The following is an 18,471-nucleotide window of genomic DNA, read 5'->3' as shown; positions in this document are numbered from 1 at the left end:
TTCTTGGTTCTACGGTTCCCCAAAGCCAGCTTCCTCTGAGATTTCAGAAGTGCGTGCATGCTGGTTTAGAACAAGAAGAGCCTGACACACAGCACTTCAGCTCTCTCCCATGCACCCCCAAGTGGGTTGGGTTAGTTCATTTTGTCCTTTCACATGTACTGCCAAAGCCAATCTTTCAAGCCCTTGTGTATCCTGCACAAAAGCACTCCCTACTAAGACTCCCCAGATGCGCATCTCCAAAGCGAGGCAAGAGACAGTAAGGAAAGACTTGTGCAATACAAACAGAACTAATGCACCTGCTGTAAAGTCTTATAAAACTGTTGCTCCATAGTAAATCTTTGAAGACAAAAACTTTTTGCTTCAGGGATATTCTTTCATCTTAACATGCATGTAAATACTTGATCAGTACAAGAACGTACCCTCCAGTGCATTTCCCTTTAGAAAGCATTTGATATAGGAAATGACCTACGCGATTGCCAAAAAAAGCAGAAGGCGGGTGCAGGAAGGGGACGAGACAAGAAATTCAGTCCACATGGATAACTAGAGTGAGCAGCAAATAACACAAGTGGACATTGTCAAGAGTACCCAAGTCCTCTGAAAAGTCCAAGTGATGCACGCTCTCAAGTCATTTGGGCACTTCAAAAAACTCTGCCCACATACACAAAATAAATGGCTACAGGAAAATCACAGATAACAGGATCCACATTACCACTACACGGGTCAGGAAGTGGGTGTTCTACCTTCCAGCTACACTTTCTGTTTCGAACCGCTAGGACAACAGTGCTAAAGAAGCACCTGCATCCTGCATGAGACACGTGAGCTTTGCAAGTCAATAAACATAGGGATTGTTCTACAGGTTGCTGGTGTGGCCCAAGCAGGAGCCAACCTGCAGCAGCAACTGTCCAACTAGTACCTAAAGCAGGAAACAAGACTCCCATTTGCAAGTGTCAAGACAATTTCAGAAGTTAGAATGCAAGTACCCACGCAGGATGGAGAGGCCAAGACTGATTTTCTTCCTCAGATTACTGTGGTCTCTTTTGGAGATCTGTGTTTCCTTTAAAGGGACCACTGTGAGCACAGCACTGCCTGGTATCATAACTGATATGGACGTGACACAGAGGAAAGATTCCCCCCCCACTTAGTCCACAGAACCACCTTCTGCAGCAGGATGAATACCCCATAAAGAAACCTAATCCGGCTAATGCCTAAGCCTGCTCCTACCCGACCTACGGTACCTGACAGGATCACAGGCCCAGGTAGGACCAGTTCAAATATAAAACACACGGGCAGAGGGTTGGAGGCAAAAGATAAATGGGAAAATACCTCACAGTACAGTAAGAATGTAAGGCTTATCAATCCTGTTAATGGAAGATGCAAGACATGATCTACCTACAGACCCCTTCAGAGAAAAAATAAAGGATTTAAACAGGATGAATAGGTAGAAATTAAGCCTGAGTATTATTTCTACCCCAGTGCACAGAAATGTCTTACGTTATCCAAGTCCTTTCGAAGTGCGATCTTGCTGGTGACCAGTTCATGTGCAAGGTCATCATTTTCTTGCTCGAGCCTCATGTTTGCTTCTTGCAGACGCCGGTTCTCTCGCTGTGGGAAACAAAAAGCCAGAGTTCACAAAAAAAAAAAATCATCTTAAGAGGTTTAGAGGAGAGTGAACACTGCTCCTTGTGTTCCTCTCTGCTCAAACACCTACCCTTACAGTTCTCTGTGAGTGCACTATTGTGGCAACAAACAGTTAACCATATTGTGAATATAAAATAAAGTAGAAAAAAATTAACCTTGGGACAGTGGTACAAGGAAGCTCACTGAGTCACAAGGCTTTTGAAGAGCAGGGATGTGGGGTACATCACATGCTTACCAAATGCTTCCCTCCTTGGTTTGTAATGAAATCTGTGTGCAGTTTACTAAGCAGTGTATAGTAAAATGAGAGGTGTAAAGAGACAAAGGAACTGGGGACTTCATGAAACTGCATTTCCCTAAACAAAATCACTCTGTCATAACCGGAAGTGAGAAGCTGGAGCTCCCAGGAAACAGACAGATAATAAATTAACTCAAAATATTTTCAGGGCACGAAAGAGCAGGTCAAAGTGGAAACCATGCATGACACCAAGCGTGACCAGATGGGCATTACCTCAAACCTCTCTATAGGATCCTCCTGTTGTGCTTGTTGCTCCCTCATGGTATGATATTCTTTTTCATATTTCTTCAGCTTCTTCTGGCTGATCTGAATTAGAAGCAGCACATTAGTTCATGACAACAACTCCTTTCAAGGAAAATAATAAACTTTTCACATACAAGACGCAGGTACCTACAACTTCTGCATAGCTCACAAGGTGTTTCCCATCTACTGTGAGAATCAAAGCATTAGACCTGATCAAATTCATATAATCAATTATCCACTTCAACACTCTCTTGCTTGGGGCAGAGATGCTTATTTGATGAGATTAACATCTCAAAGCCTGCCTCTACAGCTTCTTTTTTTGTGTCAGATGCTTTCGTTAAGCTGCTAATGCAGGAATAGGCTTGTACAAGTCTGGCCACCTAGCTCTGCTAGTGCAGTTCTAACCTGACACATAAGGCCTCTAAGTCCCAAAGCTACCTGTGCATCTCAGTCAAACTTCTACACCCGGGAAGGACCAAGGAAAATTCCCTGACCCAGTAGCCTGTAGTTAATGTGCTGCAATCAGGAAATTACAGACCCTCTGGATGACCTTGGGCAAATCCATCTATTGGTGCCCCGGTTATCCTATGTGTAAAACAGGGCCACGAGTTACCCTTGCTTCCCAGAAGCACTGATGAGTTCAACAAATGGACGTGGGTGTTTAGGTGCCACAGTAAAAGGATACACAGAAAAGCTTTTAAAGAGAATCCATCAGCTGTCTCACTTGGATCTCTCTGCTGAGGTTGCTAAATACTGTAATGGCTTACCAGTACAGACTATGCCAAGACCAGACTTGACCTCCTGCTGATTTAAATTGGGTTTCCAAGGGCTAGAAGTTGCTGAGAGCTTTACTATGACTTTAACAAGCCAAAGAAATGAGAAACAGAAATGGCTAATAAAAAAAAGACATTTCTTGCCCAGCAATATTAATGGTTAACAGACAAACGTTATTTTACAAATGAGCAAGATGGACATAGGAAATCTGTTTAGGTTCTAATGTCTCCTCTATCATTAACAATCTTGCCTGAAATGGAAGAACTACAGAAAAGTAGGATCTAGGCTCCCCCTAGCGAGATTCATACAGAAATGTTTTAACCAGATTTCACCTGAAATTTTTCAGAGCAAATAACCTCCCTCATCTCTGCGTTCCATGCAGATGAAATTACAGGAGTTAAATCAGGAAAAAAAATCCAGGTAAACAATCTTACTAAACAACTGAAGGTGATCTGTAGCATAACAAGCCTCTGTTGAGAATGGGGCTAAACTCTGCTTAAGCAGTTTGCTTCACTGCCCTGGAACATGGGTGACTTTCACATCTGAAAAATCTCAACTTATTGAGAATGCTCACCACCGAGCAGTGAAATATGCAGCAGCCTAAAGAGAAGGGAAGCCAGTGCACATCAACACATTTCTATTCACGAGCCTTCTGCATGCATCAGAACCACTCTTGGCGCTATACATGAATAGCTGGGCCATCAACGGAAGACTTGCTAAACTCGCCACTAAAAATTCACACAAACCCCATAAGGATGGATGTACAGGAATGGCAGCGAGAGCCTTAAGGTTTAGCTTCATGAGACCAGGAGGAGGTAGAGCTCTGAGTCCCAGTTCAGTTTTTCCAGAGACAGAGGGTAGCGGCGGCTCTTTTATATGCGATTGCAACGACGACCTGAAGAACACATCACTTCCGTACCCATCACTTGCTGACCTCCTTTTCAGCAGAATGCTGCTGTAATCACAATGCTTCAGCCAGTCTACTTTTCCCTTCCTATAAATGATTCAGTTGGACATCCAGCCCTTTTCTGTACAAAAATGTTTCCAAGTAAAAAGCCCAAGATTGTCTTGACAGCAAACGGCTTCATGCTCAAGGTCGCGCCAATTATGTGCCACATTCCAATTCAAGGAACCAGGCCAGAGGGAGAGCCGCAAGGGCTCAGCACTGGTGCAGAGTTCAGTGGTGGCGGCGCAGGTTGCATTCTCCCTGCAGCCTTCCATTTAACCCTTCCAACACAAACACTGGGAAAATGGCGTGCAACCTTCCAGAGAGCGTTTTTCTGGGCCACGAGAGTTCACGCGGCACTGGACGTGCTCAGGGAACCATGGCAGGAGCAGACAGGGAAACTGAACACGGTGCCAACTCTGACGAGCTCAGGGAAGACATGGGCAAATGCTGCTGGCAGTGCAAGGGTTACACATTTGTCTTAGCCCCATGCATATTTAACGCAGATACTGTACTGAATGTTTAATGACTGGACGAGCCAAGGCAGGCTCGCTGGCATCCTGCTCATTGCCCCGTCTCCCCAGACACAGGTCTCAGGACAGAACAGAGCATAAACCAGCCAACTGCCATTTTGAGGTCTGTGCTGTGGGTGGATTTGGAGCAAACAAGGTGCCAGTAATGCCTATGCGCTCATGACATGGCATGCCTAGCCATCAATGCACACAAAGCTCCTTAAGCCATGCTCCAAGTACAAGAAAACTGCATATCAACACAAGGGATTGGATTTGTGAAAGAACTTAGAACTCCTGAAACTGCCAAGTCGGTTTCCTTCTAAAATAAAATACAGCTCCAGATGTGGACAAACAGTTCAAAGTGGTATACAGTTACTGAAGGTCACAGATGATCTACTGCAATCACCACCTCTGTCTGCTTTATCCCACTCCAAAAGGAAGCTAAGCTGCAGTAATTTTAAATCTGTTTAATTCAGGTTTCAAGTTTCAGCAGTTTAGCCCCATTACACCTGTAGATTGACCAACAAAATAATTACATCGACTCAACTGGTACAAGTTCCTGAGTGGTAAAAGTCCCCAGTACCCTTCCCCCAATCCCTTTTAAAATAGTTTGAAGTTATATCTGACCATAGTGCCCATTTCAGAACTAATGCATCACATCTATACAGGGGAAATTATAGAAGAGAATTAGTCTGTAATTCTAGTTTAGGGGTCCTTTCTAAAGTGTCAATTTAAAGTTGGATTTGATTAGAGAAGCTTCTGACTTCCAGCTGCAAATTAATACAAATCTTCAGTATCACTAACTGCCAGGAATATCCTCAATGTCAAAGGCTAAATCTACTTTATGTAGAGGATATTTAAGTCATGGGACCTGGTGGACAATGCTTCCCTGAAATGATTGTGCACCTCACACAGTTGAAATGAGTAATGGATCTCAGAAGCATTTCATCATGTAGATATCATGAAATAGGAAATATTAAATCAAGAGGTTCAATAAGTAATAGAAAGGCATCATATTTATGGGAATGTCCATCCACAAAGAGAAGGGAACACAATATCATTTGCAATAAAGGATATGTATATTATTGCCAAAAAAGTTCAAGCAAACACCTATGTTCAAGTGTTAATTAAAACGGGCATCTCAGGTTTGTTCCATGGCATCAACCAGTTTTAAGTGGTGGTTTTGCCTTTGGTATTTTTAATCAGACTTGTTTAGGCCAAAAGGGCCTTCTAACAGGTCACCAAGCCCCTTCCTCATGGACTGCAGCAGAGGGATTTTGTGCTCCATCCTCATCCCTCCTTTTGATGCCGACGTGGTCCTTCACGGCTGCAGGGATGAAAGTAATCAGTTTTAAAAAGCCGCAGTGTGTCTATATGAATTCTCTTGGCTCTTAACATTCACAAAACCTTTTACACAGACCAACCAGGTGCTGTATTACCTTCCTGCAGGGAGCTTAAAAATACATGGCTTGTATGTATTTCTCAAACTTCAGGGCTTAGGATCCACGTATGAATGAACTAATGGTGTCACACAGAGCCTCTCTCATGGCGTTATGGTGCATCTTTCTAATTGACAAATGTGATCTCAGCTCCATCTCAATATTATTCTACATCCTATGACTACCACAACAAAGATGAGCCTGCTTTTGTGCATCATCCTGTACTTACTCAAGAATTTCCCATCAGTGCTTTCTTTGGTGACCACAAGTGCAAGCACCAAGTCTAACCACCCTCAGTGTTTCCCAAACTTTTGGCAATGCTGGTAGTCAGACTAATGCAGTTTTATTAGGGTAAGCCATAACCATGGGCAGAAATCCAACCCGAGTTCCTAGTCATGCCAGAAGTAACCTCAGATTGCATTCTTAATCTAAGACACCACCTCAGGAAAAAGCAAATACTTACAAAAGATTCCCACTCAGAAGTCTCTGCAGCCGAAACACCGTATAGTACATGGCGGCGCACTGGTTGTTGCCAGCATCTCTCATGCATGCACTTAGCAGACCCAAATGAAAAGCCAGGAAGGAAAAAGGATATCTAAGCCTCCCCCTTGGGCTGCTCATGGAAAAACAAAGACTTCTGCATTATTAATGAGCTCCAACTACCTGCAATGCAAGTGTGGTGGCTCCAGCCGACAGCTCCATGCATAGGCCTGCTATTCCTTTTTTAATTGCACTACTGAGGAGACCTTCTTTAGAGCAGAAGTGAAGAGCATACTTGGCCTGCTTACAGTGTAAAACCACCTTTACATTAATGTGGTTTTTCTGAGTGCCACCATCTTGGGGATAAAGTGTACAGCTGAGAAGGAATTCACACAAGCTAGTTCTTAGCTTTGTGAACATACCTGTCTCAGGATCACTTCCTCATCTTGGTTCATTTGGGATTTTTGCAAGTGATTAGTGATTTTGAGGTGCCTCAGTTTTTGGCTGGTCAACTTGATATACCTTAAAGAGGCCTGGTTTTCAGTCTGTACTGGGCACACATCTGAAAATCCAGGCACCTTCAGATTTCTCAAAAGTTGATTAAAAAAACCCAGCTATCCACAATGAGTCACCTTTAAAACCACTGGCTTTGTGATCTACTTGTTTCACTGCAAAGCATCACTTCTGTACACAGATAGAGAAATGATGAAGTTCTAGATGTGCCTCCCACAAAGACATTTCCACGAAGAATTCCTTGCTATCTTCATAGTTACCTTCATATTGCATGCCAACTCCATCAGCTTTTTTGCATTTTCCTCTGAGCGGTACCTCTTGGGCAGCTGTACACGGAAGAACTTCAAAGCTCCTTCGAAGTCAGTCAGTAATAGATCATCCTTGGTAGTCTAAAAAGATACAGACAAAAAAATATTTGCAAAGCAGATTCTGTGAAACCACTCCAGAGACAGATCAAACAACAGCTATTCTGCCAAGCTCCCAGGAAAGTATCTTATAACTTTCTGCAAGCAATTTTTTATTTTCACTCGCACAATACAACTTCTTTTCCACATGTGACCCAGCCCAGCAGCAAATCACACTAGTCAGCCATGAGCGAGACACAGGAAGAGTTATTTAGAACATTTGTGTAACAGGCAGTCTAATTGTCAAGGCAGCACATAATGATATATGAAATGAAAAACATTCAAGTGGATACTCACTTTTAATAATCCCAGTGCAACATTAAAAATAACACTTATACCCTGAAGAGACAGAATAAGAAAAAAAAAAAGGAAATCAATATTTACAAGCTTAAGTTTCTTCCCACACCATATCAATTTTTTTTTTTTATTTGTTCCAGCATAAAAACGGATCCAGAAGCTTCAGAGACCCAAAGAAGAAGCCTACCCACAACAAGACATGACTCCTTGGTGCTTGACACTCTGCAGAGAACAGCAGGAGGTGTATCAAGATAGCCTCCAACCACTTGTGGCCTGCTGGAGAAAAGCGTTGCTCCAAACTTCCATTTTATTTATTTTCAATGTAATACTAAATAAAGATTATTTTATGAAAACTATCTAACTGGACTGGGGGAGCTCACAGTAGGACCCATGCATTTAACAACACAAAACAGCAGTTATCAGCAACATAGCCACAGGACCCTCCAAAAGCTGCTGTAGTTAATTAGCTGGCAGGCAGCTGGCTTACTATCCTAAGCAAATGCGGTACTACGTCACACGTACTATATTCTGTGCTGCTGCAGGCAGGGTCCCTGGCTAAAAGGGTCACAAGTCACATGAGAGGTGCAGTGTCTTTCACTTGCCTAAAATATACCCAGAAAAATAGGCTAAAAAGGGAAGAGAAGACAGCTTTCTGCTGCCAACCCATGAAAGGCACAACCTCAGTACAAAACCCTGTAAGCACCCCAGGAGTGAACGTGTGAAGATAATATATTAAATTCAGTGAGAAATTTCTTTTTTAAATTTAGGTGAAGTTGCCGATGCATTTTAAGCCTGTTGTGCCAGGGTGTGCAAGAAACCAGACCTCATTTCACATATCAGGTCCAACTTGACATGGTGCCTGGAATAACCACATGGCACTCCCCTTCCCTTTTCTGTTTTCTGAAGAATGGATTTGGCTACCTGTCAGGAATTGTGTTCTTCCATCACTACACAACTCAGTAGCAAAATAGCACTGCTACAATCCTAGCATCCAATGATAAAGATTAAAAAAGGTGCTCAGGGCCAACCAACAGCTCCTCTTATCCGCTATCAGTATCAAACCAGCTGGCTGATAGGATACAAAAAGGGAAGATTTCCAATCTCTAATGGAAATCTATCATCACTATCTGCAGTCTACACAGCAAGGCACTTGAGTTCTCTTCTGCCCACAGAGGGAAGGCTGCTTAACATTTCAATATACCGACTTCCTGAAAAGGCTGGATTCAAAATGCAGAAACTAATGATTGCTTTGGTTTATTTAAATAGATATGTGTTTTCTGCCTGACCTTGAATTACTCACTCCACTGATAACCTGCATATAAAACATTTCATGTTCATAGAAAAGAAGAGACAACATCAACATCGGCTGCCCTTTTTCCTACTACAACAAATAAACTTTTGAAGTCAAACACCAGAGATGAAAAGGCAACTGCTAAATCCTCCCCAGGTGTTAGGATCTGCTCTGACATAACAAATAGCTTATGACCTATAAGCAAATCAGAATGAATCAAAAAGGAAAGCCCTTCCTCTTCCATTAAAGCTGCTCATTGAGATATTTAATCCCAAGGGGCACAGAAGTTTTTCAGATACCAGTCTATGAAAAAGATAAATTTACATCTTTAGATAAAGATAAAATTTTTGCAGGCGGTCGGAAAGAAAGTCAGACAAGGGCAGAAGCATTAAAGATCAGAAAGATTCCCCACCCTGAAACCTGCTAAATGCCTGCAGCCTCCTCAAGGGACTTCACATAGTAACAGTTGAAATTTTCATTTTCTAAATTATGCATGATGGAAAATTCTGGCCAACAATATAAATGCACACACAAAATTTCAAGCTGTCCTTCCTACTTCAGTGCTTAATACTAGATCATTTACAGATTCTCTTTTATTCACCAAGATTATGTAAAATGGACTCACAGATCAATGCAAGAGGATCTGGCAGCTACATGTCCCTTCTGCATCCATATCTTTCAGAGCTCCACTGATACTACTGGGTAGGGCTTGGTTTTTTCTCCATCCTTGATCCCTTTGGATTTTGTTTTTAACAGCAACAAATTAAGACCAGATCTGCTGCTATGGCTTCTAAGAGCAACTACATCAATAATGCTGCAACAGTGGGATTCTGAAACTGGTATTAAATGAACTCAGCATAAAATTTAGGAAGCACCCAGTATGGAGAAAGGGTGACTGACTTGGGAATCGCATGCTAACTTCCCTGTTGCACTTCATTTCTGAGAGTAAAGGTTTTCTTAAAAATGCTTGATTATGACAGCCCCCCTTCTCAACACTGGAACATGCCTTCCAAACATGGCATCATTACAAACGCAACCAGGACACAAGGAAATGCTCAGAATGTGAATGCTGCATTTTCCTGTTTTGGCTGTACTACTGTCACCTGTTTTACTCCTTTAAAACTACAATAAAACCCTTTTATATGACTTGTTTAATAATTTTTGGGCATGTGTGTGTGTGTGTTTCTAAACAAACGGCGCTGATTTGGCAGATGCCATCTGTTGCTTTTTATTACACTGGTGTGTAAGCAAAGCAAGCAGCAGGCTCCTGAGCAACACCACCAGGTGAAGAGCAACACAATGACCAGAAGATTTACAAGTGCTGCAACCTTTAGATGACACAACTGCTGCAGCACCTTGCTACTTCATGCAAATATCTGGGAGATGCACCAAAAAAATTAAAAAAAAAAAAATCAGTGCTTTCTGGCAATCAGAAAGCAAGCAGAAAAAAAAAAAAAAAAGAATATCCCCAGGCACACTGCACTGCAAAATGTATGCCATACACTTATGTTGACATACATAGTTTAGACTCAGTGTATATTATTTCCCAGAATACTGCTCAGTACAATGCTATATAAAAAAAAGACTAAGGACTAATACATTATCTCAGTATAAAAGAATTTTGCCTCAAAATACACACTAAGCAGCCGAATGAGACAATTCAGCTTTTGAGGGGGACAGAGTTAACAGGGCTGTCAAGATACCCACATGAGAATTAGGAAGAACTAAATGCAGCAGTTGTCAGTGCTCTAGGACATCTTAAACTGTACGTTGTATATAGGTATGAAAACTTTTTTGTTGTTGTTAAATGCTAGATCTAAAAATCTAGGAACACAATCATATGATCCATGGTAACAACAGTCCTTTATGTAAGATATCACAAGATCAACCCTCTGTGCCCTGTAACTAATGCATGGAATTATAGAGATCACATAGTACTCTACTAAGAATAAGTAGTAATAATCTGAAAAAAGAAACCCATAATCCAATGATGTAACGTCTTAAAAATGCTGAAAAACACTTACAAGGCAGAGATGCCTTTTATGTCATTGCTTACATTTTTCTATTGGAAGTTATATTTGAAGTGTCAGTTGTCCAGCTTTCATAGATCAAATACAGACTGTAAGTTACACTTGGTACAGAGAGTGTGTACAAAGCTGGACAGTTGTACGTGACGTACCTCACATAACAGCAAGTCGATAATATGGAAGACCATGTATAGAGGGAATTTTGCAGTGAAAAGGGTAAGAAACCACTGGGAAGCATACATGTGGGCTTCAAGACTGATGTCCAGAAAGTGGTTGTACAGGTCAGGAATATACTCCTAAAAAACAGCACATGTGTTAAGTTTGGATTAAAAGCAGAGTTGAACAGCATGCTTACAGTTCTCAGAGTTGCGAGAGCCTGGCACAATACAAGATGTAAGTTTGGCCTACTATATCCTAGAAGGAGCAAGTGAAATAATTATGCTAAAAGAAATTTCTCCTCTGAAACCATACTGATGCCTGGTTGCCCTCTACCTCAACAACAGGTGTAATACTAGTGTTTGAAAACTGTTCACCTGCATGAGCAAAATCTCGCTCCCAAGCCATTAAAGCTATCTCTAGTTTGGTAAACCTTGACCCGTCTCCCCAGAGGTCACCGGGGTGCTTACCTGCATGAGGCGCTCCAGCTGGTAAAATTTGCAGTGCAAGTCTTCAAAGTTTTGTTTGAAAAGTTCCCTGAGTCCATAATCAAACATGATTTTGACCAGAACACTAAAAGCCTGTTCTTCAGGCATCTGTCGGATAGGACAAAAAAGTGTCAACATGTTAAAACAAGTATTATCTATTTCCTTCCTTTGGGTTGCTGTTACTCTCAAAACACCAAGTCAGATCTGTGCAAGGATCTAGTCACCTAATTCCCTTTAAAACACATGGGGTCAGATTTTTTAATAGTAGATAAAAAGATGAACAAGTACCATCACAACTGAAGTGAGACAGTATTTCATGCCTATAAAGTAAGACAAATCCCTCATAATTCTGCAAAACTTACATTTCCAACTAGAAACACACTTTTCAACCATTGAGTGGTACAGTATTTCTGTATCCTGCTGCTGTTATCCCTAATGAGGCCGACAGCTTCAAAACCAAACCCGAATTCTACCATTTCTCAATATACTTCAGTCACTTCCCAAGCATAATCAGCTACCACAGGTAAGATGCAAATATTTTTGCAGAATTACTGCAAAATGATGAACAATAACATTTTTTAAGTTTGCTTTTTAAAATACCATTATTAAATGTTGATTTGCTCAGACCGTTGCAAAGAGAGGTCAGTTATTACTACCCAGAGTTCAGCTTTGTCAGGTCTCTGCATCAGTTTGGGACAGACACTTTCCTCTCCCTCTCCTGTCAGCAGCTGAAGACAGAAACATCATGGCTTGTCAATACACGTACATCTTTCCTTGGTGCCACAGATCAGTTCTGATCTCTCCACGGCAGCAGAGACAGATGCCTTAGATCAATCACTGCTTCACGTAAAGGCCAGAACATCTAACATGTGCTCTATTATCCACAGATGAAGCCTGTAAACTAAAAAATTCCAGAAACACTCCAGTACTGGTAGCGAGGGACTTGCAGAAACTAGACCTCCTCTGCTGTAACATTACCTCTTATTACACAGGGACTGCACACCAGTGTTTCATCCAAGACAACACAGCCTAGAACTCTTATCACAGCACCTCAGAGTCACACTCTAAAGACTGACTCTAATGAGGACCAAAATGAAAAACAAGCAGCAAACACTGGAATGCAATTTGCACCCTTGGTTCTCAAAAGCAACAATTATCATTAAAGAGTAAGTGCTACAAAAGTGATGAATGGTTTGTTCTTGGGTCTGAGAGCCTCTACTCAAATGGGAGCCAAAAGAATGGACAGCTGGCAATTAGCACCAGAGAGAGAGAGAGACAGACATCTGTTAGTAAGAAAAGTTTGGTTCAACTACTCGTGAAAGAAGGAAAGGGAAATATATATCTATCTATCAACCAGCTATTCCTGGTTTGGTTTAGATTAGAAGATAGTTGCAGAATTATTCTCCCCATCAGTTATGTGGTTCTGCTGACAGATTACACAGAACCAAAAGTACTGGTTAGATACTATCAGCCCATTAGACTTTCATTTAGAGAGAGTAGTTTTCAATATCTTTCTATAATTGCCATAGATTCACAACACATTAGGAAAACAATTCTCTGAAAACCAGTTTGACAGATGCACAGATGTCTTAAATTTAGTTCTGCAAGGCAGCAGCACTCACTCACAGCTGCCTGGGGGGGTGGGGGGGTGGAAATCACAAAATCCTACTGGGCTTCAGAACTCTGCTCAGTTTCTGCTAGCAGTGCACCAAAAAAACCAACCCAAAAACCAACCAACCAAACTCTTGATGAAGAAGCAGGAGGCATTAACAAGACTGGATAAAAATAACTGGGTGCTGCCAAAATGTGTAATTTTCACAGGTGTTTTCCAACCAGGAGCAAACTTCAAAACCTTCTACCTAAATTCACAGTAAGCATGAAGCAGAGAGCATCTTCCATAGGTGCCAAGGTGATTAGTAGGAAGTTACTACCCTGAGCACAAATGTAACTAGCAACTAAAGCACACATTTAAGATCTTTTAAAATCCAAATCTATTTCCACCTTTGATTATTCTCTAACATCTAAAACCACAAAACACAAAGCATCTAAAGGAGGACACTGCGATATTCAAGCCACTACGACGTAATGAGCTCACATTCTACCAACATGCTGCAAAACATCCTCTGTTGAATCTAAGACCTCTAGCAAAATCTGCGTACACTTTCAGTAAACAAATTAAAAAAAAAACTGTTCTAAAAAGCTTAAAATTTAGTCTGAGATGCCCAACAGGAGGCTTTGCAGGGAGTTCCTGTAGATGGCCTCCCTCAAATTCCAGGGTCACTTGTACCTAGGTAAACTTAAGTAAGCTGCTTTTGGTTAACTCATTTAAATTAAACTAGGACTAGAAATAGATATTGCTCAATGAAGTAGGTCAGCTGTGCCAAGATATGTCCTGGCACAGATGATCCATTTTGAAATGCACATTGCCTGTTGTCCTGCCTATTGAACTTGTGGGGACAACAGGAGACGTGTTTCCTCCTTGCAGAGATGCGCCCCGGCAATCTCCAAGGTCTCCGAAGATTACCAGGGATGAATCTCTGGAAGCAGGAAACCCTGACTTTCCCTGTTTCCCAAGATGAGCCAGGGTGATCCCAGGGACATCTCTGGACGCAGGGAAAGCTGGGCACTCTAGGGCAGCATGCGGCCGTGGGGCCCAGTATGCAGCATGTGGCCCCAGGGCTAGGGCTGCCAAATCAGCTAATTGGCTCTCCCCAGGTTTGAGGGGCCCAGTCCTGCACCGGAATTCACAAGGCGCACAGGACTGGGGTCCTCAAGGCCAGGGGACTCCTTGCTGGGGTGGTTGGACAGTGCAGACAGCCTACACTCCCCCACCATAAAGCAGTCATATGTGGCAATGAAGAGGCACATTTAATTATTGCCACTTATCATAGCCACCCCGTGGCACAACACAAAGTATGGATGTCTATTTGCTGTCACTTTGTGCCTCCGTAACAGTTTTTGTGGCAGCACAAACAGTGATGGACGGTAACATCTGTTTTTACCCTAAGATAGTTGGGAGCTGGAGAGAACCTAGTAGAACCAAAAAGAAGAGAGCGCCAACCATAAATCCATTGTCAAGGCTGCACTACAATTGAAACAGAACAAGCTCGTCTTTCCTCTAATGTCAGAATTATTGACAATTAAGCATTTAAGTAACAAAACATGCAGTTCACTATACCAGAAGCCTGAGTTCATTCGAAGTTAGTTCTGGAGAAACATAAGCACTACTTTTGTCTCAGGATTAAAGCAAGTAGGAAAGGGAAAAAAAAAAAAACAAAAAAAACAAAAAAAAAAAACTTACATGCAGAAGCAGCACAGCAGCAAGAAATGACTGGCCTTGACAATAGCCAATCTCTTCATCATAGACAGAATAGGCCTGAAAAAAAGAATAGGGAGTTTAAAACGAGCGCTTTCCCTAGACCAGAACTGTATGAGGACACAGCTGATCGCTCTATTCAGCAGTGCCAAGGGGCTGACAAGCCGTTAGTCATGACTCAACTGGCCTTGCAGAAGGAGGTTTAGCTGCCCAGAGATTAACCAAAAACCAAATTGTGGCCTTCAAAACGATCAGTGGTAATGCAGAGACCAGGGTGGTTACTGGGTGCTGGACTCTTTTCAGCTATTTAGTCACACTTATTCTTACATTCCATGTCAGCATCTATAGAGCCCCCATTCCAGTAACGTTTTCAACAAGACTCATTTTATATTCCTTGGTACAGAGACGGACTTTAATTTGCCAATTAAAAATCATATGCAGCAGTTTCCCCACAACTGCGTGTTCAGCTGTTCAGTAATTTTGCCTATTTACACCCTTTGGTGAGATAGAGGGAAGGGGAGAAGCCCCTTTTTAAATGGAACAGACTACAATCAATCCTGTTTTACCTCTCCTGTACTGTACTATAAGATGCTTACGTTCTAAAGCTGATCTAATAAAAGATATCACATTTACCTGATGAACCTTGTCTGCCTACGTTCTAAAACAGTAGCAGGGACTCCTCTTGCACAAGATAGATACCAGAGCAACATGCTCAGCCAGCCCATGTAAAACAGAGCTGCCAGCTGACTCAAGGACACATCTGAAACCCCACTTGAAAAAGAAGAGCCACAGAAACAGCTGCCAATATTCTGTACACAGCCCAGCTGGGCTTTAACATGGATAGAAAGCCAGTCATCAAACAGACTTTGGCTGAGAAGAGATGATGAAGGGTACATGACTGAAGAGCATGTTAGAGAGACAATCACTTCAAGCTGCTTACAAGATAAAAACCACATTAAAAGCCCAGAGAGCAATAAGGGAACAAAGAGGAATTTAATAACAACCCTGACATCAGGGAAAAGTTGTGAAAGGTTTCACTCCTGTTCTTAACCTCAGTCTTGGGCAGAACTCTCTGGGATATACAGTTGTGAAACGGAGCAGATAAGCCATTAAGCTCAGATTGGTATAATTAAAAGAATGATGTTTACAAAGCATCTCTTTAAGGAAATTTGAGATTTTGGGTGCTATTTCTAATTACCATGTTCAAGCAGGAATTCCATGGCAGAGAAAACCTTTTAATTGGTTACCAAGTCTTGATTTCAATACTAATGAAATGCAGAGACGTTCCCCTCTGCCTAGGACTGTCCCCTGTGAAAACCTCATCATATTTAAACAATATTATAAAGGAAGGAATTGATGTGCCAGGAGTCTGAGCTTCAGCATACAAAAACTGTCTCCCGAGGGGTAGAACACATGAAGGGTTTCTAAATGCAGAATCAAAGTGCTGGAAGCTTGAGACACTCTAGTCAAATGAAGTAATTGGATCAAACAGAAAACAGTCATTTTTACCTGCTAATTATCTTCTGCATTTTAATCAGCGACTTAAATGTGTGCCTGTTGCTTTATAATGCTAATGAGGGATGCATAATTATCTTCAGCTTTACAGACACCTAGGTCCTTTCCTAGACCTTTGCTTTCTGTCAGACTAGCTAACTTATATCAAAGTTCCACAAGATCATTAACTGTATTCCAACAATACGTTTTAACTTAGCATCTTCACGGTTGTCTTTAATTTGTAGATGTGATGGACAGAAAATGGTCACCTACACATGCCTTTGATCAAACAACAGCAAAAATACAATACCTATACTGGGCAAAAATATCTGCAGCGTTTACATGTTTAGGGAAACCTAAACATTTTTGTGAGGAACAAAAACTAGATTTTCATCACCAAATCAGACATTTATTTTTCACCTGCAGCTTTCTTTCCTTCAGCGTGCTATTAACTGCTCAGATCACACATATTTCTCTTATAAAAGTACAGGTCTAACAAGCACTGACCAGATGCTGCCTCATCTCATGCACCTTAGACCTGGCCAGTAGCTCCTTTGCTCTTTTTGTACTGGACCTCCCTAGATTGATGCATCCTAAGCTTTACTTTAAGCAGCTCTGTTCAACCCCTAGCCTTCACATTCCTTTCTTCAGCAGAAACTGTCCATTGTAAGAAGTGAACTGGTGATTGACTTATTCTTATGCATCTCAAAAGAAACAGAAAACTCCAATAATTTTAGCATGGGAAAAAGAAAAGAAAAAAATGCAAAGCTGTCAACTCAGTGAGTTCATCTCAGATTCTTGGTCACTGCTTCTCGTTGAAGCACAGGCCCCTGGCCACACAAAGCATTGCATCCCTCGGTTGGCATAGTGCTAGGCAAACAGTTTCTCTCTTTGTCCAGTCTTACCTGTATGCTGGCCACCAAGGACACTAATACCCAATGCAATAGTGGTTTTGGTGTCAGGACTACAACCAGGTTATTTCATAGAAGCTAGGACAACCCTCAGACCACAACCACTTTTTGATTCAACAGTGCTTATAGAAAGACTAAGCAATAACCCAACACAACAAATTTAAATCCAACCATGGAGAGATGTTCTCTTTAAGTACTGTTAATCCACAAAGTATCTTGATCAAAGATTGCTGCTCATGAAGCTGTGAAATACCTTGCATATTTTGTACAAGGAGTCCTGGCCATCTCCCCCAGTATCCTTAAAGTAATCATGAGCTGGGAACGTGCGATTGATGTCTCGAGTGATAGCACTGTCCTGGGGAGACTCCTGTTGAAAACAAGAGCATGAGAGATTAATGGTACATCAGAAAAAGAGTTGCAGGCTTAAAAAAATAAAAAAATAAAAAACAGTGTTGGTTATCATGTGTTGGGACCAAGGGTCAACAGAAAAGTAATGTATGCTGCGCACTGCAGGGGAAACAACAAAATGAAGCACTGGCTTGGGGAAAACTGCCCATTACCTGACAACTGTGGATCATGATCTTGCGAGATCTCATAACATGAGCACATTTGGGGGGCGGTCAACACTTAGCTAGAAGACTGCCCCAGCAGATGTGAAGTGTTGCAGGACGCGGTGGCTATTCTTCAGGAGTGAAATCTTCCCTCTGAAGATGCCCTAACCCAAGTGCCACTAGCCAAATTCCACTTCATTTTTTCTACATGAAAAGTGCCAGTCAAGCAAATTTGGGTAACTGCACTTGCTACTCCACCATTTTGGCTGGAGCAGGCAAGCCTAGGGAGACCAGATACACCTGATACGATTGCATAGGTCAGTTCAAGAGCCTAGATCCATGAAGATGAACTTGCTTCTACTCTGTGTGCAGTACAGGCTGGGGATAGCACCTGCTCACACTCCCAAATTTCCATCAGTCTCTCCCCACAGCAAAGGGATCAGCCCTCCTGGGGTAGCTTTGATCTCTGCCAGCTCACCTTGCAAACCGCTGCACTGTAAAGGTTTACGTCAGAGCAAACAGTACTGCAAGGAAAGCGGAATATCTTTTGCAAACAAGGAAACAATACAGAAAGAACTCTGAAGTTATGGGGGATTGGCAACTTGTGTATTTCACTGTGTGAAGAGATCATTACAAATGGGTCATAAATCTTTGCTCAGTACAGAAAGAGATGGTAAGGAGCTATTCCCTCTGCCC

At 41.9% G+C, this 18,471-nt stretch overlaps 1 protein-coding gene across 2 annotated transcripts in view; it reads right to left on the bottom strand.

Moving 5' to 3' along the window:
• Window positions 1–18,471, bottom strand: part of RABGAP1 (RAB GTPase activating protein 1) — a 111,775-nt gene that overhangs the window by 23,711 nt on the left and 69,593 nt on the right. For both annotated transcript variants that reach the window (XM_019510866.1, XM_019510867.1), the window contains 8 exons: window positions 17,478–17,591; window positions 14,805–14,879; window positions 11,486–11,611; window positions 11,012–11,155; window positions 7,542–7,583; window positions 7,101–7,229; window positions 2,147–2,239; window positions 1,492–1,602 (listed from right to left, as the gene is read on the bottom strand). In XM_019510866.1, the coding sequence (XP_019366411.1) occupies window positions 1,492–1,602; window positions 2,147–2,239; window positions 7,101–7,229; window positions 7,542–7,583; window positions 11,012–11,155; window positions 11,486–11,611; window positions 14,805–14,879; window positions 17,478–17,591 (834 nt within the window). The remainder of the gene's footprint in view (window positions 1–1,491; window positions 1,603–2,146; window positions 2,240–7,100; window positions 7,230–7,541; window positions 7,584–11,011; window positions 11,156–11,485; window positions 11,612–14,804; window positions 14,880–17,477; window positions 17,592–18,471) is intronic.

Source organism: Gavialis gangeticus, unplaced genomic scaffold (genome assembly GCF_001723915.1).
Source record: "Gavialis gangeticus isolate Ggan-Ray unplaced genomic scaffold, GavGan_comp1, whole genome shotgun sequence".
Classification (NCBI taxonomy): domain Eukaryota; kingdom Metazoa; phylum Chordata; order Crocodylia; family Gavialidae; genus Gavialis; species Gavialis gangeticus.
This window is presented reverse-complemented; position numbering and strand designations above follow the sequence as displayed.